The 23,992-nt window shown below is 42.9% G+C and overlaps 1 protein-coding gene and 1 pseudogene across 1 annotated transcript in view; both read right to left on the bottom strand.

Annotated features, from left to right (window-relative positions):
- Nucleotides 1-23,992, bottom strand: part of Ubr5 (ubiquitin protein ligase E3 component n-recognin 5) — a 107,466-nt gene that overhangs the window by 18,906 nt on the left and 64,568 nt on the right. Inside the window, exons 28-50 of the mRNA XM_010612128.3 lie at nt 23,392-23,540; nt 21,107-21,198; nt 19,575-19,721; nt 19,368-19,486; nt 19,154-19,280; nt 18,927-19,056; nt 17,913-18,073; nt 17,551-17,790; nt 15,542-15,665; nt 14,651-14,762; nt 13,975-14,106; nt 13,412-13,669; nt 12,801-13,069; nt 12,419-12,630; nt 10,399-10,629; nt 9,937-10,010; nt 8,045-8,217; nt 7,844-7,957; nt 6,192-6,412; nt 4,838-4,958; nt 4,654-4,752; nt 2,258-2,501; nt 153-264 (exon numbers count right to left, since the gene is read on the bottom strand). Coding sequence (XP_010610430.1) covers nt 153-264; nt 2,258-2,501; nt 4,654-4,752; nt 4,838-4,958; nt 6,192-6,412; nt 7,844-7,957; nt 8,045-8,217; nt 9,937-10,010; nt 10,399-10,629; nt 12,419-12,630; nt 12,801-13,069; nt 13,412-13,669; nt 13,975-14,106; nt 14,651-14,762; nt 15,542-15,665; nt 17,551-17,790; nt 17,913-18,073; nt 18,927-19,056; nt 19,154-19,280; nt 19,368-19,486; nt 19,575-19,721; nt 21,107-21,198; nt 23,392-23,540 — 3,661 coding nt within the window. The remainder of the gene's footprint in view (nt 1-152; nt 265-2,257; nt 2,502-4,653; nt 4,753-4,837; nt 4,959-6,191; nt 6,413-7,843; nt 7,958-8,044; nt 8,218-9,936; nt 10,011-10,398; nt 10,630-12,418; nt 12,631-12,800; nt 13,070-13,411; nt 13,670-13,974; nt 14,107-14,650; nt 14,763-15,541; nt 15,666-17,550; nt 17,791-17,912; nt 18,074-18,926; nt 19,057-19,153; nt 19,281-19,367; nt 19,487-19,574; nt 19,722-21,106; nt 21,199-23,391; nt 23,541-23,992) is intronic.
- Nucleotides 21,937-22,700, bottom strand: LOC104853922 (annotated as a pseudogene).

Below are 23,992 nucleotides of genomic sequence, written 5' to 3'. Positions count from 1 at the left end.
TGAGTGCCGGGATCACAGACCTGGGTCACCATACTGGGCTAAAATTTTCATTTTCTACAACACAGTCTATAATTAAGATTCTTTCATTTACAAACCTACGTCCGATTTGTCCAGAACAGTGGTATTCAGTAAGAGACAGAATCATCATATACCTATCTCGGTCCCTCCGAGAACCTGTTCGCAAGCCACTGCTCCTTCTCATCTCCCTTTCTCTCTCCCTTTCCCGATCTCGCTCTCCTCTGTTCCTTAATCTTTGCATTAAACCTAGGAGAAAAGATGAAATATGGTTTATTTAGATAAACACTAATCCGACTACTTTCCACTTCTGTCGGTGCGAAGACCTGCGTGGAGCCCAGGACCGCTGGGCCCGGCCCTCTCCTCGGTGCCTGTTGCTAGTGCTGTCCCACCCTCCTCCGAGAGCCATGCACCCGGCTGTGCAGAACACCCATAAACTCACTGCAGACCTCGGGGTTTGCTTGAATGTATCCTCCTTGACATATCAAAGCTGTGAAATATAGGAGTGATCCTAAAGTACAGTGCATGTTTAAGTTAAAAAACTTATTACAGGGCCAGGGATTTGGCTCAGTGGTTTCAGCACCTGCCTCGCAAGCACAAGGGCCGGAGTTCAATCCCCAATATAAAAAAAAAAAAAAAAAAAAGTCTTACAGTAAGCACACTGTCAAGAATGATGGGATAAGCATGATCACATCGAGGGGAGTACTGTGAGGGAGATTTTTTTTACTATAACATTGTAATAAATTTTATTTAAACATCATATTTTTGGATTGCTGTGTGTGTAGCATGGGCTATATTAATCTCACTGTAAATAATGATGCAGTTTCCTTTATGATTATAATCACTCACCTATGTTCTATCTTCTTGGTTTTTGACATTAAGCAACACAGGCCAATACAACAGTAGCAATTCCATTGTTAAATACCCAACCCAGAGTATGGTCTCTCAAACTGGGCAAAAAAGATACTTCTGCAATGTTATGTATGGGTGCCTAGCTTTTCTCATTAAAATCTGCTGCACCCCTTATTTCAGGTTCACAGGGAGTCACAGGGTAAAAGTGACAATGGGGAAAAAAAAAACTCAATCAAAGCTGGGCGTGGTGACTCAAGCCTGTAATCCCAGCACTCCGGAGGCTGAGGCAAGAGGATTGCTGTGAGTTCAAGACCAGCCTAGGCTACACAGAGAGTTCCAGGTCAGTCTCAACTACATAGTGAGACCCTGTCTCAAAAAAACAAAAACAAAAACAAAAACAAAAAAAAAGTGACAATGAAAGGCCAGGGAACGCTCGTAGTTTCTCCATGCCCTCCCTCTTTGCAGCTCACGCAGCCTCCGCAGGGTGGTTTCTACATCCCAGATGAGATACAGATGTGGCCTAGGTAAACGAGGACTTTCTTATTAAAGTCTAAAAACTTTCTCTTCCTCCACAACTGTGACTGCCTATCTAAGACATACAACAATCAGTATATTCTGTGCTACCTGACATAACTGGGCAGTTACCATCTCCTAAGGATTCTGTAATTTTCACAATTTTTAATTTGGCTGATTGTAATACTGAAAATTAGGTAAGTCCCCTAATCCCAAAGTACTGACTCTCAATGAGATAACGAATTTATACTCTACAGGATGCTGATACACAGAGTTTGCTTTAAAAACCAAAAACGAAACTCGCTAAGTTAGCACAGTGAGCTTACTGATGCAGCTAGGTTTACATCTGGCTGCAACCTCCCAAATCCTAACGCAGACCAGTCCCCACTCTGTGAGGCTCGCTTTGAATAGCCTATGTAGAGAAAGGCATTTTCTACTAGAACCTCTGGGTTAATACAGGGGTGGAGGAAATACTGCCGTGTGCTCACTGACTTTTACATCATCAATATCTTAGTCACCTGCTTTCCAAACACATAACCAACCACTACAAGGAGAAACTTGGACGATCATAAACATCCATCAAAATAAATGTGGCAGTAAAAGAGCAAATTGTTAAAACCGTCAACTAGTTTAATCAAGGTTGTCATTAGAGGCCAGGGATCTAGCTCAGTGGTTCTGGCACCTGCCTTGCAAGCTCAAGGACCCAAGTTCAATTCCTGGTACCAAAAAAAAAAAGATTAAGTCATTAGTCTAGAATAGAGTTATATGAAAAATATGAATATACAGTAAAATTATTCCACTATAAAGACATGATTATGATTTGTATTTTGATGAAAAAAATAATTTCAACAATGCCTGTTATCTGGGAGGTACTTACTCGTGTGGGTACCTTTGTTGGCATTTTGGATACAATCTAGATTTGGCAATTTTTCGTTTGACAAAAATGCTTGTGCAATGGCTGTATAAAAACTCCGCGCTACACCACTGCCCTCTCCTGGCTCATCCTTAAACGTGACCTTCACTCTGTGCACAGCCATTGGCGTGGTTGCACACCTCCGGCCGAAGTGATTGTTAAGCTGCCTCATGGTCTGCTGAATGAGCAGGTCTCGGTCCCGGTCAACCTATGAAAACACGCCAGAAAGCAGCAAACTCAATTTCAGAAACCATTTTGTATAAGTAAAATATAAAAACTGAACTTTATCTCTTCCTTAATAGTTTTAAAAATACTACACAGAAATTTGGGTTCTTAAAAGTGAATACATCTGAAATTCACAACAATTCAACTTAAACACTTTCTCTCAAAGATCTACTGGAAAATAATAACCACTATGTTTTGGGATACAACTGAATAAATTCCAAATGGAGGAAAGATACACTTTTTTACATAACATGGGTGAATTAATTCCCTGATGACAGAAAACACAAGCAGGGGAAGGGAAGGAAATGTGACATGTAAAAATATCTGCACCTTCCATCCCAACGATGCACATCCATGAATGAATGAGTGTGTATCTCCTAAAGACACATAAAGAGCTAAACTCTGCAGGAAAACACGTAAGTATATCAGATTTAAAATATCCCAAGAATTCATAGAAAAATATAACTGATCCTAAATATATGAAAGTTTAACTTTGCTCAAATAAGAGAATTTAAATAAAAACTGTGCTAATATGTTATGTTTTACCCATCAGACTAGCCAAAAATCTAACAGCTAGACAACAAACTGCTAGTTAGGCTATGGTGATCAGACTTTCTCCTACTGATGGTGAAAATGCACAAAAAACCACACGTAGGGATGGGGATGTGGCTCAGCAGTGCTGCTGCCTGCCTAACAAGCGCAAGGTCCCAAGCTTGATCCCCGCCCCACGCCAAAAAGTTATTCTCACAAGCACATGTAGAAGTATTTGCCAGGATCTGGGGAAATTACATATGTGATTCCATGGCTATGATTCTGTCTTAAAGTCACATTAGCAAAAAGAGAAACACAGGGCTACTTTTCACACTACTGACACCAAAAGAATAAAAAAAACCCCTATGTCTAGCTAATAAGGGATTTGCTTTAAAAAAAAAAAAATCTAAGAATTAAAAAAACAATAACCATAAAATACAGTACACTAAGCAACTATAAAACATGGATTATCAATCTCTACAGATAAAGCTACGAGCCAGGAATGGTGGAGCACACTTGTAACCGTCACTCTGAGGGCCTGAGGCAGTAGGAAGCAAGCTCATGACCCACGCAGGCGACTTCATGACACCCTCTCTGAAGAAACAAAAAAGGCTGGCGATGCAGCTCAGTGCGCAGGCTGGACTCCATTCCAGGGGCAGAGGACAAACACAGGAGAAATTATTCAAGTGACTCTAAAACCAATCTGCTAGTATCTCTTAACTGAAGAAAAATGTAAAAAAAAAATTTTTTTGGTACTGGGGATTGAACTCAGGTTGTTGTGCTTGAGGCAGGTGGCGGAACCACTGAGCCAAATCCCCAGCCACAAAAATGTAAATCAATCCACTTTCAAAGACATTTGTTGGTGCCAGTGTTGCTGTTGTAATTTTAAGACTGTTGTGTATACGCTGTAGGATACAAATCAAGTGAATAATTTTATCAATGTTGTTGAGACGTTGATATTCCGTTTGGAAGAGATACAGGTTTAAGATCTAAGAGGTGAAAAATAACAGACAACTTTGTGGCCTACTGAATTGGGATTGTTTTTCTTCCTTTTTTTAATGGAGGGACATGGGGTAAGATGGGCACACTTCCTGACTATCCACTAAAAGGACCTAGAAACAGTAACTGCCCAGCAGCAAAGTGCAACTCTAGAACCTATGTCACAACCTCAAAATCTAATTTCCTACAAAAAGCACTCGGGGCTTTTTCAGGAAATGGCCGTTTGAAGGTCTGTGACAGGAAATGCACATGAAACAGATGGAACAATAAGGAGGAAGACGGCCAGGACGCAGTTACAGAGGATGCAAAGAGCCAAAGAGGGGCCCTTTGGAGCATCAGGAAGAACAATCTCCAAGAATAACCTCTGCATCAAAACTGGTTAAATCCATGTGAGAATAATGAAACTGTTTAAAAAAACCTAAAACTTGAAATTCTTTGGTCATCTTTAAAGGACAACAGGGAGCTGTCAGAGAAAATTCTTATTCTAAATTAGGTGTTTATAATTTCGTTAAAATTTTAATTTTAAGCACCTATTCCTGCAAGTTTTTAATTTTACATAAATCGTATATTATAGGTATAATATAAGAAAATCTAAATACCTTTACCTCTAGTGATAAATCTCTTGACTGCTGGTTTCTCAGTTTTTCCATTTCTCTACGGAATTTTGATTCTTTTACCTCAAAACCACCCAATTCGGTTAGGATCTTTAAAAAAATGCATGACAGAATTATTCTGTGAAATATGTTCTTATCAGGCACCAACAGAATTCAAAGTACACAAAATACATACTGATCCAGGCTCTGCTCCCACATCTTCCATGAACACTCTGCCAAACAGTTCTAAAGACAGGCGCCAGCGTCCCAGCAGCATATCATGGGAAATAACCATGCCCATGAAGCTGCACTGTGGCCTGGAAGACATTTAAGGAGAGGGGGAAGAATTTAGCCAATTCCCCAAATTCAATGGTTTTGGCCAATGATGGCACTTTGGTTGTTCTTCGACTCTTCTGACATCTTAAGTATTTCAAACCACACTGTCTGTAATGAGAGAACATTTCCATAGCTCCTTTTTCCTTACTTTCTCTAGGCCTGAATACATTGTCCTCTGAATCCCTCCTGTCCTCAGCTTTTCACTGTACTTCTTCTCCTTAGTCTCTAGTCAACCTGCACTTATGGGACAGATCCCCCTCTAGTACCAACTTCCACAATGAATCAAAATCCATTTGTTAAATATATCCCTATCAGTGATGCCTGATTCAAACTGAACATGGAGAGAAGATGTAGCCAAGATATTTTCCTTTTCTTTACATCAATACCACTTACGTCCACCTACTGTGCCTGAAGCACATCTTCCCATCTGGTTTCTCTAGAATGATGAAGTCCATCTTGAGTTTCTCTTCTTTACATGATTTCCTTTCCATCTTGGAAGCCAACACTCCTCCCAAGCCTCTTTTCCTCTTTGGCTAGCTAGAGCTCACAGTTAATTTCTAACTCTTCTCCAATCTGTTCCTGTACACTCTAACCTCTTGGCTCAAGCCTCACTCCTCTGGGAAAAGACTGAGCCACTGTTACCTAGCTCACTAACTCCCGTGTTCCAGGTAACCAGCACCTAGGGCACAGATAGTTAGCTGCAGAAAGCAGTCAAGAGATCTTGTGATGATTACCCAAACCGAGCAGGGCACATACCAGGAATATGTGGAAAGAAAACAAAAGCCTACATCTTGCATTTTCTGAATCAGGCAAAGGAGCCCAAGGAAGTATAAGTATGAGTCACAAACCTGAAAATTCTATTCTTTCTATTCACATCTTTCCCACTTGCTGAGCTGCTGGTAACAAGTCTACAACTGGCAAGTTGACATGGATATGTACTTTAACTTAATATCAAACCCTGAAAACATAGTTTTGGAGCTTCTTCAATAAGTGAAAAAATGCTGAGCAATAACAAAAACAGTCACAAATGTCCCAATCCAGAAAACTCAATTTTTGGTATCTGACTAGGAAATACTAGAAGTAACTTATATACATTTAATTCTTTATACACAAATAAATTGACAAAATATAAAACTTATAAATAAAATTCTTTCAAGAATTAAAATGCCCATAAAGCCACGCACCACAGGAAATTCCTGTCCCCCCACAGGTACCTGAAGGAGGTGAGCGGGGGCCCCTCGCTCTCAGTGAGGCCGATCTCTGCCAGCAAACTGCTCTTCAGCTGCGCAGCAAGGTCATGAGCAGACGGCCCTGGTTTTGAGCTCTCGGCTTCTTCTGCCAGCACATTCTGTTCTTCGCCTTCTTTTTTTTGCCGATTTTGCATGTTCATTACATTTTTCAGATTGGCAGCATAAGACATTTTAGTTGGGAGAACCTATAAATTTTTTTATGTTTAAAAGTTATACATTAAGGAAAAAACTGGTTAAACTTTGCTTTTAGCAATTCCTAAAATCACAAAGAAGTTAATTATCTCATCCTTTCTGGAGCTTCCCCGTGAAGACGCCGTCTATTCTTGTCCCTCTGATCCCTCTGAGTGGCCGAGAAGCCCAACGCATTTGCCACAGTGTCCGCAGGATTGCTAGTCGAGTCTTTGTAATACCTGTGTGCCTAACACTGTCACACATTTTCAGTACTTTTGGTATTGCTTTCTCCTTTATCACTCAGGTAATTTAAAAATTTTATTCAGGTAGGGCCAGGGATGTAGTTCAGTGGTTCCACCACCTGCCTCACAAGCACAAGGTCCTGAGTTTGATCCCCAATACCAAAACTAAACAACATTTTTTATTCAGCTATATCTCTTCTACAGCTGCTTTAACACGTTACTACTCTCTCAGGAGAAACATCAGACCCATAGATGAAAACTAGATCTTCCCTCCACTTAAACGGTGGTGTGCCTACAGACACTCCTACATACCAGCTATGTAAAATCTCAATTGCTTACCATAAAATCGAGATAACACTTTCTACACAACATGGTTCTGAAGACTGAGACAGTGAGTGCCCAGGATACACAATTAATTGATAAATGTTAAGTATCGTTATTCATGGTGCCTCATTAACTACAGGGTTTTTTTTTTTTTTGCTTTTTTGTTTGTTTTTGTTTTTTTGTTCCAGGGATTGAACTCGGGACCTTGCACTTGCAAGGCAGGTGGCAACCAGACTTTTAAAAACTGGTGCATATTAGTAGTACAGAATAAGATTTGTATTGACATATTAACTACTTTTTTTGGGGGGTGTGTTTTGAGACAGGGTCTCACTACATAGTTGAGACTGACCTGGAACTTACTATGTAGCCCAGGCTGGCTTCGAACTCACAGCAATCCTCCTGCCTCAGTCTCCCGAGTGCTGGGATTACAGGCATACACCACCATGCCCAGCCTTAACTACATTTTTTATATCAATTAATTCAGCAAGTCAAAGAAAAATTTAAGCTGCAATTAAATACGCTCATATCTATAAAACATTTATACATATATGTGTGTGTATGTGTGTGTGTATGTGTGTATGTGTGTGTGTATATATATATATATACATTATATATATATATATATAAATTGAATTTTGGGAAACTTTAACAGTGCTGCACTGAAACAGAACAAGCATATATAGAAGCTATTTTATGGCTGAAGTGATCTGACAGCGCAAGTCAGACAAGTGCTGGAACTCATCCCATTATAAGGCAGGGATTTCTGACACTTCTATTATTTGCAGAAATAAAATAATATGAATTAATGCATTTCTAAAAATCTAGATGCTGACACAAGCTCTCATTAATGAGTGTCACCTGCAGGATTTACTGTCTTACCTCAAGGCAGTTTCTGTCCATTGTGACGTCCATCAAGCATTTCCCATTACTGGCAGATGAAGAATAAAGACCCTGACTCGGGCGGCCAAAGAGATCCTCCTTTCTAGCATTTGGCTGGAATGGTAACAGACACATTCTAATCACATCAGACACTGAAGAGAAGCCAGAAAGAAACCTGGACTCAGGACGAGGCTAATTCACCTGCAAAAGATGCGGCTGATCAGCCAAGGGGATGGCTTCGGCCAGAGGCACTTCGAAGGGGTTTGGGGGAATACACCCCAGAAACGTCATGGAGTCCGAACGTCGGAAAAATGGGTGGTTTTGTCCAGTTTCTGCAGGAAGAGAGTCATCGTCCTTATCATTCAAAGCAGCACCTAAACACAAAAAGATAAGATATCTTATTTAATAGTGAAGGGTAAAAGAATGTCAAGATAGCAATTTATTATGGTCACAATGGTAAACTTTACATCTCTTAAAACAATCAAAAACTCTTCTTTAAAAAATTACCAGTAACAAATACTGTTCCATTCTGCACTGGACAGTATATCCTATCTTTATCTATCTAGAGCAGAGATGGTGAACCTTTTAGCTTTCAATGATACAAACAGGCAACTGTGGCCCTTGTGCCATAGGTTCACCGCTGATCCAGAGACTCAAGCCAGAATACAGTGGTTTCCTGATCTAGTTCAGGCCCAACTCACTGCTGACTCCAAGAGGAGACACCCAGTCACTGAAATGGGCGATTATGTGGCAAGGGAGATGGGACACTGGCACTTCGTGTGTTCCTGCAGAGCAAGGCAGGACCAAGTACCACCAGGCCTCACTGGTGCCCAGTGTGCTGTGAGCATGGCACTGAGCTAGGGCTGAGTTCTCAAAACTTAGGTCAGCTGCCTTTCCATAGGCTGATTATTATCATCTGGGGTGGGGGTTCTATGTAACCCAGGCTGGCCCTGAACTCAGTTATCCTCCTGCCTCAGCTTCCTGAGTGTGGGAAGTAAAGGCATGCACCATCATGCCCAGTCCTGAGGCTATAAGTAAAGTACTAGCTGAGAATAAGAAGCAAGAGAATGGACTATTTTATTTTTTTATTTTTTTGGAACCGGGGATCAAACTCAGGTCCTTGCACTTGCAAGGCAGGAGCCAGAACCACTGAGCTAAATCCCTGGCCCAGAGAATGGACTATTTCAATATGGGAGTCTTTAACTCCCAACTGAAATAACAGAAAAAGCCTCTCCCAACCCAAATTTTGTGGCACTAAAACTTTTGGAGAAAAAAAATTTTTTTATTTTTATATTGAATTATTAGGAATTGTACTTAAGTCTCTGAGCTAGACACTAACAAGTGTTTTACCACAGAGCTACATTCTTAACCCCACAAAAACAATCTTTAGTTCACATTAACTGTTAAAAGTTTTGATATTAGGAGTTAACTCCTGGTTGGTTTGTTTTACTTTTTAAATTTTTGAGACAGCGTCTCATTATGTAGGCCCAGGCTGGTCTCGAACTTGCAACAATCCTCCCACCTCAGCTTCCAGAGTGCTGGGATCAGAGGTGTGCACCACCACTTGCAGCCTTCAGGAGTTATTTACATTTTCTTGACTAAATCTATTTTGCATCAATATTAACAAAGGCTTTCCTAAGACTTTAAATTTAGTCTTACATATTTTAAGAGTAAAGGTAAACATAAAATTAAGAAATACAGAAAAGGGGGAAAAAAATCCACAGTGTGTAAATGTCATAATTTGCTGGGGATTTAGCTCAGTGGTGCTGCCACCTGCTTCGGAAGCGCATGGACCCGAGTTCGATCCCCAGCACCAAAAAAAAAGCCTAGAAATACAGAAAAGGAATACAGCTGGAAGATAAAATAGGAAAGAAACATTGACTGAAAAGTATGCATGCATCTCTAATTCACCCTTAATTATGAAACATACAATGCAAGATGTGCAAGGAGAAAGAGACAAGGCAAGAAATGTGACAGAGAGAAGAAAAGAGAAATTCCCACCCAGACAGAAAATAATGAAACTAAAAAGCAGGCAGGGAACTACTGAGATGGCCTTTTCTTGCGTTAGATGAGCAGATTTTCTGGGCACTAACTTTGATTGGTGTCGTCATCATTTTCATGTTCCGAATCTTCATTATCAATACCCAGCTCCAAGAGTTCTCGTGTCCTTTAAAAAGACAAGTGAGTCATTTTAATGAAACATCTGTGTAGGAGGCAGAGGCAGGGCAAGGCAGCTGAAGCAAATACACTTCAGGGCACTTCAGAGCCAGCCCTCACCTCACACCCAGTGTGGTTTCGGACTTTGGGAAATGGTGGACTGATCAGCAGCTTCCTGCACTACAACAGACTGGGCTCCCCCGAGGCAGCGCGTGCCTGTCAAAACTCTCTCACAAGTGCTTAGGCTGAGCCTTGACTGAATTCCCAGACTTCCCCCAAGAAGGGAGGAGTCACAGCCACCAGACCAGACCCCCAAAACCGCTGCAGTCTGACAGCTCCCTAACGCAGCCCGCAGCACCAGCGAGTCCTCAAAGGGAACTCGCAGCAAGTGTGGCTACCTCTTGCGCTCCAGCTGAGGAGTGTCCAGAGTCGTCTGCTGGTTCATTGCTTTAATCCAGTATATTAGGGCTTGGAACACATAGGCCACATGCTTCAGTGAGCAGACATCCAGAACTGGAAGGACGTCAGAATGCTCGTCATTATGAGACCGCATTAAAGAGAGAGCATAATTTAGGAAATCTCCCCGAGCAGACATCATTCCCTGCCGGGCACTTAGCAATGTGGCACGCCTATAGGAGCAAAAAGAAATGGAAAAAAAGTTTACAAAAAAAGCACAAACGTGAAATTACCTCCAGCATAAGTAGGCAAAATGAAGATCTGAGAATGCTCACAAATACCTGCCAAGCTGATGGCTCTGCTTTAGATATAGAGCCACTGCATAAGATTTACAGTCCCATACTGTTGTACAGGAAAGGAATTCTAGGAAGCTTTGGAATGGCAGAAGGAACCCTTTGCCTAAGACAGTGAGATTCTCAAGCCAGGATCCATCAAAATCACACACCTGGAAGGCTTAAAGCAGACAGCTGGCCCGAGCCCCACTGTTTTACCTCTTCCCTTCTTCCCTCCCTCCCCTTTCTTCCTTCTTTTCTTTAGCACAATACTGGGGGACTGAACCTATGGCCCCAGCCATGCAAGACACACTCCCTGCTACTGAGCTACACCCCGAGCCCATTTTATTTTGAGACACATCTTGCTACATACATCACCCAGACTGGCCTCAAATTAGTGATTCCCCTCTACCTGGGTCCCACAACTGCTGGAATCACAGGTATGTGCCAGCATGCTTGACTAGACCGTACACTTCTAACAAACTCCTAGGAAAGGTGGATATTGCTATTCTAGGGACCAAATTTTGAGAACCACTCCCTCAAAATGAACCAAAAGCACAAACAAACAAAAACAGATAAATTCAACTTTATCCAAAATTAACTATTGTACTTCGGAGGACACCATCAAGAAAGTGAAAGATAATTCGGGCAAAACTGCAAATCATACATTTCAAAAGAGACTTATATTGAGTATTTAAAAGTTCATAATTTAGTATCAAAATAAGCCAGGCATGGTGGCACATGCCTGTCATACCAAGCACTCGGGAGGTGGAGGCAGGAGAATCTCCTGAGTTCAAGGCCAGCCTGAACTGTGTAGGGAGACCCCGTCTCAAAACAAACAACAAAACTGAAAAAACTCTACAGAGGCGTTTCTCCAAATGGCTAACTTGCACAGAAGATGACTGAGAGCATCAGCCACCAAAGAAATGCAAATTAAACAGCCAGGAGAAACAAGTCGCGCTCTGCTCCGTAGATGGCTGCACTCCAAAAGACAAGCAACACATCCTGTAAAGATAAGGAGACTGAAGACCTCCAACAGTGCCACCACTGTGTGGGAAAAACAGCCTGGCACTTCCCGAATGGCAGCCTTAGACCACGGCTGCAGCAGCTGTTCAGCAAAGTGCTCCACCCCAGAGAACTGAAACCTCGGGTCCAGCCTGGAAGCAACACGCCCATGGGCAGCATGCATCACGGCTGACAGCAGGAAGGTGAACACAACGGTAGTGTCCAGCAGACAAGCAGATAAACAAACCGTGGTATACGCATGAGATATTCAGAAATAAAAAGGAATGAAATTAGTGCTTCACAAGAAACACGGATGAACCATAAAACCATCCTGCAGCTAGGAATAGTGATGCACACCTGTAATCTCAGCACTGGGAGGCTGAGTCAGGACAACTGCGAGTTTAAGCCTGACCAGGGCAACTTAAGAGACCCTATCTCAAATTTTTAAAAAAGGGCTGGAGATGTAGCTCAGAGTTTCAAATCTGCTGAGTACCAAGGTATAACTTTAACTTATTTTGCTTCAACTGAATAACAGTTTTTTAAAAAGAAAGGCAAGGCATTTACTTTCTTTATTTTTTCCAACCTCAATAGGCTGAGGGTGAGCATAACAGCAATCAAAAATCTCTGGCTCTCTCAGACATAAGGACTCTGTCTCCACACTGAAGTACAAGGAAGACTTTCATACCGTCTGCCTTCAAGGGTTCGCAAACTAGCCTCCTCCCGTGCGGTCATCCTCTCTCTTCGCGCTGAGTTCTGAGAAGCGTGAAGAGGGTGATTTGGATGTCCCGGATCACCAGCAGATGCTAATGCAGAACCATAACGTAATTGAGCTTCAGTAGAATCCATAATACTGACCATCCAGTTCCAAGTGGGAATAAGCTTTTCTTCTACATAGTTCTATGAAGACCAAACTAAAATAGTTAAAACTATCCAGGGAGAGCTAGAGTTGATATAGTAGTAGCATGTCAACATTTAAACATTTGTGATAACTCAGGCCCATTACACTGAAATTGTCAAATTCATAGCAGACCCAGACGTGAACGTGTCACTTTCCCACGGCTCCATACCTGCAGGTTTACTGCATCCTGGTAGGTGAGCTTCACGGCGGCTGGAATCTGAGAGTACACGAGATGGTTGTACTTGGGGATAAGGCCCATGAGGTCTGAGATCTGTCGGATTACAATGCTGTAGGCCCTGGCTAAGCTGCTCGCAGACGTCAGGTAGCTGCTGGCATTGCTGGCTTCCAAAGCAGCTGCCGCTGCAGCAGCACTCGTGCTGATGGTCCCACTGCGGCGCAAGTTAGAGGGGTCAATATAGATCAACCCTGCTGAACTCGCTGTAAGGAGAAGGACAACCACAGTGAGCTAACAGCAGTCGCTACTCCTGTTGCTGTGGCAACTGTGCATTGTTAGAGAAATCTAAGTAGTAAGTTTCTGATTTCCTAAACTATGCTAACTGGGAAAGGGGAGGAAAAGGAACAGTGTTCTCGGAGGGCTTGGAAAAGGGCCGGTGGGTAGAATGCGAGCTGCCTTTGGTTCTGACATATGGGGACGGCTCACAGACCGGCTGGGAGCGCTGCTGGGCACCACGGCCCAGAAGTGAAGGGCAACCCAGCCAGAGACCCTGCCGCTGTGGCTGTGGAAGCACTGTTTCCAGCCCACACTAGCCGCACACTTGCCTGCGGGCGTGGAGGTGCTGGACGGGGCCGTGCTGGCCGCGCGCTGGTGCTGCGTGTTGCGCACAGCCCACTGCATGGAGCGGGGGGCCTGCGCCGCCCCGTTGGCGTGGGAGCTGCTTGTGGTCCTCTCCAGCGGCTCGTCCAGCATAAAGGTCTCCTGCTCTATGTCGTCGCTCTGGCTGCTGCTGCTGTCCGAATCACTCGAGTCATTGGATTGAGAGTCATCTTCGGAAAAAAAGGCAGGAACGCTGCTCGCTCCTAAATTTTTAATTTTTAAAGCCAAAAGCACAGTGAGTCTATTGACAATTGAAATTACAACACATCCCTTCGTTTAGGAAAACATAACAGACAAAATGCTAAGTCGTACATCCAAGAAACTACCAATAAAATAATTAGAAAAGAACTCCAAAATGAACTGGAAAACTAATTCATTTTTGTATACAGAGAAGCTGGGTACAAGCTCCTAAGGTGGTGTCCAAGGCTCTGATCCCCCCTTGAACATAGCGCCCAAGTGTCAGCTGGCGCGTGCTGAACTGGGAGAGCAGCCTGGAAAAGCGACACACCTGCCTCCGAGCCCGCGGTGGCTGCCGTGACCACACTTCTGCGCCCACTCGCATTGTCCTGGTTGCTATGATTGCTTTCACTGTCACTCTCCGTTTCTGCTGCTGCTAACAAATCAAGCTCCATGTCACTCCCTAGAAAACAGATACCACAGTGAGGATAAAGGTGCCAACTCTCTGCACCAATCGGGCCCTCAGCCCGAGAGGAGTGGACCGCGGAGAGCCACATGGGTGGAGCCAGGACTGGGTCTACCTTACACATGGCTTCCAAAAGAAAAGTTAAAAATATCCATTTTCTGTATTTCATAGTAATATGTGTCAAAAATATATAAAGTTATAAATTACACATTTTTACATATGCCTTACATCTTTGAAAATGTGCATGGGAGGATGGAAAGTAAAAACACCAACCGTCAGCCTGCAGGTGGGATCATGGGTGACTTAAGCTTCCCTCTTCTCTAATTTCCATGATACGGTTATGATTATCTTAGTCTCCTCAAATCCAAGGAAAAGGGGAAAGGCTATTTTCTACAAGGGCTGAGCAGCCAACGCCAACACTTAGGGCCCCGCTGCACAGGCCTGGGCCAAAACGGAGCGGGACACCGAGTGGGGCGCTGGCTCTGCCCCTGGGCGACGCCGTCCTCCGGGGAGCCTCTGCCCGCACCGCCCGCCTGCCTACCATCTTCATCGTGCTCGTCATGCTGCCCCTCTGCCTCGGCGTTTTCTTCCCCATGTTCCTCCTGCTCCTCGTGATGGTCCTCTTCTCCTGCCACGCCCTCCACCACCTCAACCTGAATCCAGAATCTTATTTGTAGACAGGCAGAGTACACAATAAACCCACGTCCCCACCAGTGTCTCTCCACAACTGGTAAAGCGCAATGCAAAGATCCTAACTAGAGGGAACTGTAAATCCCACAGTACGCAGTTCAGGTATCAAAACATCTCAGAGTTCATGATTATTATCCACATAAAGAATCCTAAAATTAAAATGAGAACCAAGACCTGTCATGTAGAGGTACCAGATCCCAACAATGAACGTAACTGTACTGTATCCCTAAAATGTACCAATAAACTCAATTAAAGCTGAAGAAAAAAAAAAAAAAAAATCCTAAAATTAGAAGTCCAGCATAAAAGTTGTTCTGCGGAGTGGAGAGAAGCTTTGGTTTTTTGGTACTGGGGATCAAACTCGGGCCCTTGCGCTTGCGAGGCAGGCAGTGGCACCACAGAGCTAAATCCCCAGCCCGAGAAGATTGTTTTTATATATGTCAACATTATGAATTCACTGCATGAAACTACTCCACTTTTTTCAATATTGAGAATATCTTACTCATAACCCTTACAAGTAAACAAGTCCAATTTTCTAATATCCAGCAAATCAAGGATTGTTGAAATCACTTTAATATATGTAACTACAGGGCCGGGGATTTGGCTCAATGGTTCTGCCATCATATGTCACTACAACTGAGACCAAAGAAGCTGGACGCAAATTCATCTAGTAGCCCAGGAACTACTCTCCCCTCCTCACAGAACAAAGCCTTTCATCCACCACAATTAAAGCCATTAAAACCACCTCTTCCACATCTGCGGAAACGATATCGTCCTGCTCCTCATCCCTGCCCCTGACGGGCTGTGACTGGCTGATGCGCCGCTGCTGTGGATTCCGGATGATGTAGGATGACTGGGACTGGCTGGAGCTGCAAGGAAGAGGCTCTGAGCGTGCAGCCACCGGACCTTGCCGCAGTGGGCACACACTCGCTCATCTCTCACACACAGGACTCAGGCCGGGGTGCCGCCTGAGACTTTTGGAAACCAACATTAATCTACGGGCCGTCAGAAAACATGGACTCAAGAGAAATTATTCATCAAAGAGACTTAAGTTACAAATCTCATTACTTGCAGTAAGTCGTTCCAAAGCTGTGCTGACAGACCTCTGAATAAGATTCCTATTGGAAAATTCTCTGGGGAGGTACTTCCTTCTCTACCGGAAACCCTCGGCTTCTAGAGGCTCTGATGGCAACGTGCATCCATGAACATGTGTGTTTTATATGATGGGTCCATTTCTTTAAGAAACCGGACAGAGACCATTCTACTTTGCATCATCTTAGTAACCAATCACTTGCTTTTGTGTATGGGAAAAAATATCAGTTCAAAAATATGATTTTAAAATAGGAAAATAAGCAAAGCAGGGTTGTAGGGACCACAAAAGTTTCACTTCCCACAAAACCTGATTTTGAAATAGCCAGAAGACAGATGCCTCCCTCATAAAAGAAGGGGAGAACAAGAGAACACCCTTTAAATGCAGGCCAGAGATCTGAAGAGTGCTGCTCAGTGACCCCAGGACCAACCTTTATTTAGAAATTAAGAAAAGGGTTACAAGGTTCAAGTTACAAGACTGTAAGAGGTTGCACTACTAGGGTCCTCTCTCACCTCAGTTTTCTGAGGGTTAAAGTTACACGTGGGAGCCACTCAAATATATATAGACAAGTGGTCTCCACGCAGTGTTTAGCACAGGAACTGTAAGTACTGTAACTGATAAAAGGGAGCCAGAGTACCAAAGGAAGGCGAGAGGTCAAGAAAAAGCCTAGAGGTGGAAAGGACATTTCCAAGTACTATTCAACACTATATTCTTTCTTCTTTTTTTTTCTTCTTCTAAGTATTGGGGATTGATCTGAGGGCCTTCATGCTGAACTACATCCCCAGATCTTTAAAAAATTTTGTTTCTAGAAGCCTTGCTACATTGTCCTGGCTGGGCCTGAACTTGTAATCTTCATGTCTCAGCCTCCCAGAATGTCACCATTTAGTCCAAAGGCACCTAAAGATTCTCCAGCTAAAAGTGCTTCAATATAAAGACTTCTGCGTTCTGGCAACAGATGTAGAAAGCACTGGTACTATGTGAATGAGCAGGAGTGATTCTGGGATGATTTAAGAGGTTTGTCCAAGCGCTAGGGATATAACTCAGTGGTAGAGCAGGAGGCCTCATACTCAAATTGCACGACCACCATCATCAAAACAAACACAAAATAAACAAAAAAGCAGCATTCTGATCATTATTTAGATTAAAGTAACAAGTAGCCCCTAGCCCAAACCTAGGACACAGAGAGTTATTGGACTCCTTAATTCGAGCAGGCTGTATCTAAAAGGAAGAAAAAGCTAGGTGTAGTGGCATCTCAGAACCTGGGAGGCTGAGGAAGGAGGGTCACTGAAAGTTCCAGGCCATTCTGGGCTACGTAGTGAGCTCAAAGCCAGCCTGGATTACATAGTGAGACTTTGGCTCACGAAAGACAGAAACAAAGGGGAGGGGGATCCCTAAAGTAAACTTTCTTACCAAAGTGCTTCATCAACATAATAAAAACTGCTTTTCCAACACAAAGCACAGCGACTCATCTATTAACTTAGATGTATACACATGCGTAACTTTAAAAGTGTCCTTGCATGTTTCAAATTAATCTCTCCCAAGTGTTACCCAAATCATTGGGCACACTACCCAAGTGCTTATGCAAAGGGCTGGTAAGAAAAGCACTGCGTTCTTTCCCAGAGAAAGACTGAGCCAGCGTCTGCCCTGGTGGGGCGGGGAGTTACCTGCTGGACTGGTCAGGGGACGGGCGTGGTGGCAGTGGCTCCACTGAGAACAGCTCTTCACTCCCCTGCATGGCATCTATGCTGGTGCTGGCCAGGGTGAAGGGTGCCGTGGGCCGGGCAATCCCCATTCTGACGGGAACGATGAGAGACTCTGCTACATTGCACAGCTCCTCTACAGCGTAAGGCAGCAGTGCTTGGAACACACGCTTGCATTTTCCAATTGGCTGTGGAATAAAGTTGCTAGGGCAAAAAAAGGGAAAGATGGGAAGCTTTCATGAATCTTTGCACAGACATAATGGGTTCACTATCCTAAAAATGTGTGCAAAATGATGCAAAAGCCAAAATAAAAAAGGATGCCTTACTTTTTCTTTTTGGATGAAGCCATTTCCACACTAAGAATGACAAAAACTCTTGCCACTGAGCGTAGAAACCTCATGGTCACAGCAATGGCTTCTTCTCGACGTCCAGGTGTGTATTTGTTTTGGAGTTCTTTCACTAAGGTACCCAGAAGAGTATCTAAAAGCTTTAAAAGATTGTAATCATTCTATTAATGTTTAAGATACCTCCCTAAGATGTTTAGACTCTCTTGAAATGAAAGCTCTCACAGGTTTCCAGTACTAGCATGACAAAAATCTCAAAACAAATTCAAGGACAATGACTAATTTATGCATTTGTCCCATAGTCCTATTTGTATCATGTTCATACTCCCGTCTTCAATGAACAATTACTTTCTAGCTTCTTTTCCATGCAAGGTTTATCACATAGGTATCAATGACAGAGAAAATCTGACTTTTCAGTATGGCTTATAACAACCTTCATTTTTAAATTGTTACCCTTCATTCAGTAAATGGCCAGCCTATAATTTGATTCACTAGTCCACTATGACTAACTTATGAAGTATTTGAGATCATCCTAAGACATGGCTTCATCTTCCTCACACTGTAAAATATTTCTAACAGGTTCTGAAGGCCATGCTATTTCTATGGTAGTCCACACAGTCAGGCTGTTTTCCAAGAGGACTACGCCCAGGGCCACCCTGCTGGGGAAAGCACTCGTTTTACCACAACCTCATCAGCCTGCTCTAACTGCTTCAAATTTAAGGAAAAAGAGATACCTTTAAAGAAAAAGTAGCTTGCACCAGGTTGCTAATAATTTTGAACCATTTCATACATTTTTACATAGTTGGATTTTAATATATTTTAGGATTTTTTTTACTTAGAATGAAAGGAGCTTCCCTGCTGATTAAATGAAGCATTCAAGTCACCCTAAATTTCATTCCCTCTTATGCACTATTCAGTCAGAGATCACCGCTGCTAAGACTGAATTTTAAAACCACAGGATGCTAAAAGAGTGTGATGCACATTCAAAGCCCTTACCAAAATATCTGCTGTGCACTTGACGATAAGGCAGTGGGTGAAGCAGTCCAGCCGGATCGTGCCACTCTGCTGGTTGAGGTACACCTGCTCTTCCGGCAGAAGATGGCCTATCCTGCTGCTGGCGCTCAGGCTGCAGGGGAAGGGCAGACAGACAGGAGCAAGGGTGAGGTGAAAACACACACCCACGTGGGAAGTGCAGAAATCTAAGTGTTTCAGAGGATACATACGGATCCTTATTCTCCTGTGACCCGAACATAATCATGGATTTCAAGGCATTCCAGTCCTGCAGAACACGCTCCAGTGCAAGCTGGGCAAACCTTGGAGGCTCTAAGTCATGATCGGGCATATCTGAGTCTTCAGGAGAGAGAAGAGGAGGAACAGGTAAGCAGTAAGACCCAAGCAAAAGGAGCTGGGCTGCAGTGCAGGAGTGGCCCTACTCACCTTCCGGACTGGCTGTCTTGCGGTTGCGGTCCTCCCGGATGCGCGGCGGGCGGTACTGGCAGTGCTCCACCGTCTGCCGCGCCACAGTCTGCACCAGAAAGAGCAGCAGGTGCTCGCCCCTGTGAAACAGAACAGGGCTGTGTGGTTAGGACCACTGCATGTGCCACCAGTTTTCAACCCTACTTACCTCACCAAAGCCCCACTTGCCTGCTGTTTGGAAGAGTGACCAGATTAGTAGCAGTGAGCAGGCGATAGAGTAAATCCAGGCGAGCAGATTTCTGTCCCGCAATTAGAGTTTTACATTTGCATTTCTCCCAACAATCACAATAGGCTGTTGGTGAGGTCCGTTTGAGTCTAGAAAAAATTCACACAAAAGTACAATTACAGAAATTGTTTAAATACATAAGGATCTATAATGACAGTATGGAGGCAAAATTCAGACAACACAAAGAGCCCTCATTAATGTTTTTCTTTTTTTTGTGGTACCAGGGATCGAACTCAGGACCTGTGCTTGCGAGGCAGGTGGCAGCACCACTGAGCTAAATCCGGGGCCCAAGCCATCATCAATTTTGAACTGCAAAGGCAAATGCTAAAATTTACCTAACAAAAAGGATGATTTTGGTGTGAAGATTGAAGCAACAGGGCTCCCCTGAGGAGATTACCTTGTGAGAGGACAGGAACAGTCAATCCCACGTGTCCCCAGCCCGTGGCCCTCTCTCACATACCTAATGGCCTCTGAAGCCTCCCAGGCAGAGTAAACACTCTCCTCCTGAGTGTCCTCTGCCCCAGGACTGCAAGTGCTGGAGGCACAGGGGCCATCTAGAGCCACCCACATTAACACCCAGTCAGTGAGTACCCTTAATGAGAGTAATGAATAATAAACACACTGTCACTCTTAAGACGCTAGAAGTAAGACAAAATTATGAGAAAAATTCATTTAACAGATGATGGGTACAGTTTCACATGCCTGTAATCCCAGGTGCCTGGGAAGCTATGACACTAGAACCCCAAATGTGAGGCCATCTTGGACAATCTGACAAGACAATGTCTTAAATTAAAATGGCTAGAGGGCTCCATGGGTTCAATTCCCATTAAGGGTGTACGCAGGTGTGTACATGTGTGTGCATATTTTGACAAAAATTATAAGGAAGCATTAATGTGATAAGTACAAAAATAGCTACACTATGGCCTAACAGATGGTTTCTACAACCCAATTCTCTATTACCTATGACATCACCCACAGATCTGAAGCCACACACCAATAGCTGAGCTGGTGCTGTTGGTGGTAACACTGAGAAATTGCAGATGTTAGTGCTAAGGCTTCAGCCTGTAAAAACTAACCAAACTAGCTAGTGTAATTCTACTGGTAGGACAGAAGACTACTGCATTTAGTTTAAAAAGTAAGTAGAGCACAGCTCAAACATGCTCCAAGCGTTAATGCCTCTTGTAAACCCTACAGCAGGGGTTTCTGGGCTGCAGAACACAGACAAGAAGAGCTACTGGCGTGTTTCTCACAAGGTGGCCCGGACCTGACTCACTGCGTATGACCACACATTATCCACTTTTATTAACGTAGGCTATGTTAGAACCAGCAAAGAACAAGCACTGCACACACACTTTAAACAAGAGCCATGCGTTCAGATTTATGAAACAATTAAAACATGACAGTATGCATTATACTTACACAGCAATAAGTCTACACAGTTTATAAGATGAAAGAAATTCAGAACTATACTTACTTGCAATCATGACCTTTATGACAAACCCTTGCACACTCCGTACAACAACACAGTGACTCCAGCAAACCGCAAGTTCGACATTCAAAAATATCCTAAAATGAAAGGTGTACTTTATTTATTTTTGACATCTGCTTAGTTTTTTATTTAGGGAAGTATAAAGGCCCAGTTAATTCAACTCATTGGCTTGGAGAAGGCAAGACACTTCACTACACAATAGGACTTAGAATGCAGTTTTGTAGTAGTTCTCTAGTATCACGCACACATACACACAAATTGGTAGAGTGCTCTGGATATTGGACCCCTCCCCATAATCTTACAATGCATTGTTCACAACTAGCAATATTTTGAAAACTATAATTGAACATGGCCAAATCAGAGATGTCTGATAAACTTTATGAAGTACTTGGGAACTTCAGCTGTATTCTCTAAAAGATTGACTTTAAACTATAAAAAAATAAAAATTAGAGCCAGGGATTTAGCACAGTATTTCCACCACCTGCCTCACAAGCCCAAGGTCCTGAGTTTGATACCGAGCACCAAGCAAAACAAAAGAAATAAACATTAATTTTTAAAAGCACAATAGGCTTAACAGACATCTTAAGAAAAATAAACTGATTCAATTTCTACTTTTTCAAATATGACTGAGAAAAAGTTGTAAGAAGTAATAATACCTACATTAAAAAAAAATGAACTAGGTGAATGGGGTAGAGGAGTACACAGTATCACTGCACTCCACGAAGGTGCAGAATTCCAAAATGTGCCAGCACTGAAAAACTATCTTGCACTGAGGTTTTCCAAGAGGTGAAATGAGTCTGCCAAAAAAGAATCTGGTCTGTACTAACAGCTTGCTGTCTTCGGTACAAGCCTTCATAATGTCAGTCATGCTGCTCTTGCAAAAATTCCTTAATGTAAAAAGAGTTTTGGGTGCTGACAGGTGGGGCTATGATCAATGATGTGGGATTGAATCCATCTGCATGTTGAGCTTCAATTCATTGTCAAGAAGTTGAACGAGTTCTGTGGCACAGACAGATGATGACCAGATTCCAGCTCAGCCTACACAGGTACAGCATTGAAAAAGTTACCTCGAATGCACCTGTTGACATACACTGGTTCTCAATCATGCTGCTCAAGAAGAAAACCATCATATGTGCATAGCTCTTATTTTCCTCGCCCCACTGTCAGATGCTTGGGCCTTGCATGCCAAAGAAAGAAAAAGGATCCTTGCCAACAATTATTAAGCCTATTAATACTAGTCTGAAGACTGACAGGTCTTCTCTATGCTGCTCTATGAACTGTTTGTGGGAGGTAATTCTCTCCTTCAATTCGAATGTCTGGAAACCACTGACTAACTTCTCTAACAGGGTCTAGGACCTCAAATTTGTATCTAGAAACACAAATCTGGTCCTGTGGAGCACTGCATCTTCAATTTCTTGCTGGGCACACCACTCAGACTGACTGAGGTCTCACTCCAGGCCACAGCTGAAGCCACCGCCAGAAGCAGCAGCAGAAGCCTCCTCTTAACAGAGACAGCCACCTCGGTCACCTTCTCACTGAGACTGCCAGGAGTGCACTTTTTAAAAATGGTTGTGCTCATGAAGGGAGAAGGGGAAGTGGGAAAAAATATGGAATCAAAATATATTGTGGTTTGGGGTTTTTGTTTGTTTGTTTGTTTGTTTTGGTACTGGGAATCAAACTCAGGTCTCTGCACTTGCAAGGCAGGCAGCGGCACCACTGAGCTAAATCCCCAGCCCCAAGATATATTATGTAAAGGTAAAATCTCCAATGATCAATGTCATTATATTGTATACCTAAAATGTACCAATAAAATGGATAAAATAAATGAATAAAAGAATGGCTGTGTGGGATACCCCATCTTACTAATTATTTGTTTTGCTTCCTATCACAGTTTAATCACAACAGCAGAGTAATGCACTCTGGAAAATAAGGAGTTATAAAAGGATTCAGTGAATATACAATCTGCAGTACCATATAGACGAAACTCAAATACTATCTGTAGGACAAAACATCACATCATCCCCCAAAGTGTAATTATACAAATATGTATCAAAAGTTGTCAATCAGATTGTACAGCTGAGTGAAGACTTCCATTTCTCATTTCTCATGATGTGCCATATTTTATTTAGTAATCAACTTTTGAATCATTTATTTAGGAATTAAATCAAAATTAATATTCTTTGGAGAGTTTTATAACTCATAGTAAAAGCAAGTATTAAAGCCTGTAATGCTAATGATGGTGCAAGGGAGGGAGTCAGACAAAGACTCACCTGGTTAATGTGCTCTGCTCCAGTCCAGGTGAAACTGCAGGTGTCGTTACAGCACAGGACGTACAGGGGAGAATCATCGGGGTTGGTGCCTGATGGGCAAACCATGCCCATGAACACATCTTCCTCTTTTTCACTCGAGGATACTTCGGCTAAAAAGATTAAGAATACAGGAGTTTGTTTAGCAGGAAAGGACTTGAGTCACAGCCATCAACTGTTTCTTCAAATGGAAAAGCCCTAAAATATACAGGACAGATGAGAAACTACTATTCAGTAATACAAAAATGTATATACAGAGTCAACATGCAAGGAGACACAGCTAATTACAGGTACCTACGATGACAGGACAGGAGCTTAGCAGTCTGAATCCTTAGTACTGTAGACAGTGAAGACTCAAGTCTCAGCTCTAGTTAGCAATTAGAGATCACCTCACAAATTACATATCAGTGGTCTTTTAAGAAGATAATAATCCAAGGGCTGTATGGGGTGGTGCACACCTGTAATCCCAGCACTTGGGAGGCTGAGGCAGGAGAATTAATGCAAGTTGGAGGCCAGCCTGGACTACTTAGCGAGACAGGCCTCAAAAAAAAAAAAAAAAAAAAAA

The sequence above is a fragment of the Fukomys damarensis genome, unplaced genomic scaffold (genome assembly GCF_012274545.1).
Source record: "Fukomys damarensis isolate Sample0158 unplaced genomic scaffold, DMR_v1.0_HiC HiC_scaffold_5, whole genome shotgun sequence".
Classification (NCBI taxonomy): Eukaryota; Metazoa; Chordata; class Mammalia; order Rodentia; family Bathyergidae; genus Fukomys; species Fukomys damarensis.
Note: the sequence above shows the minus strand (reverse complement) of the source record. Positions and strands in the feature narration are given on the sequence as shown.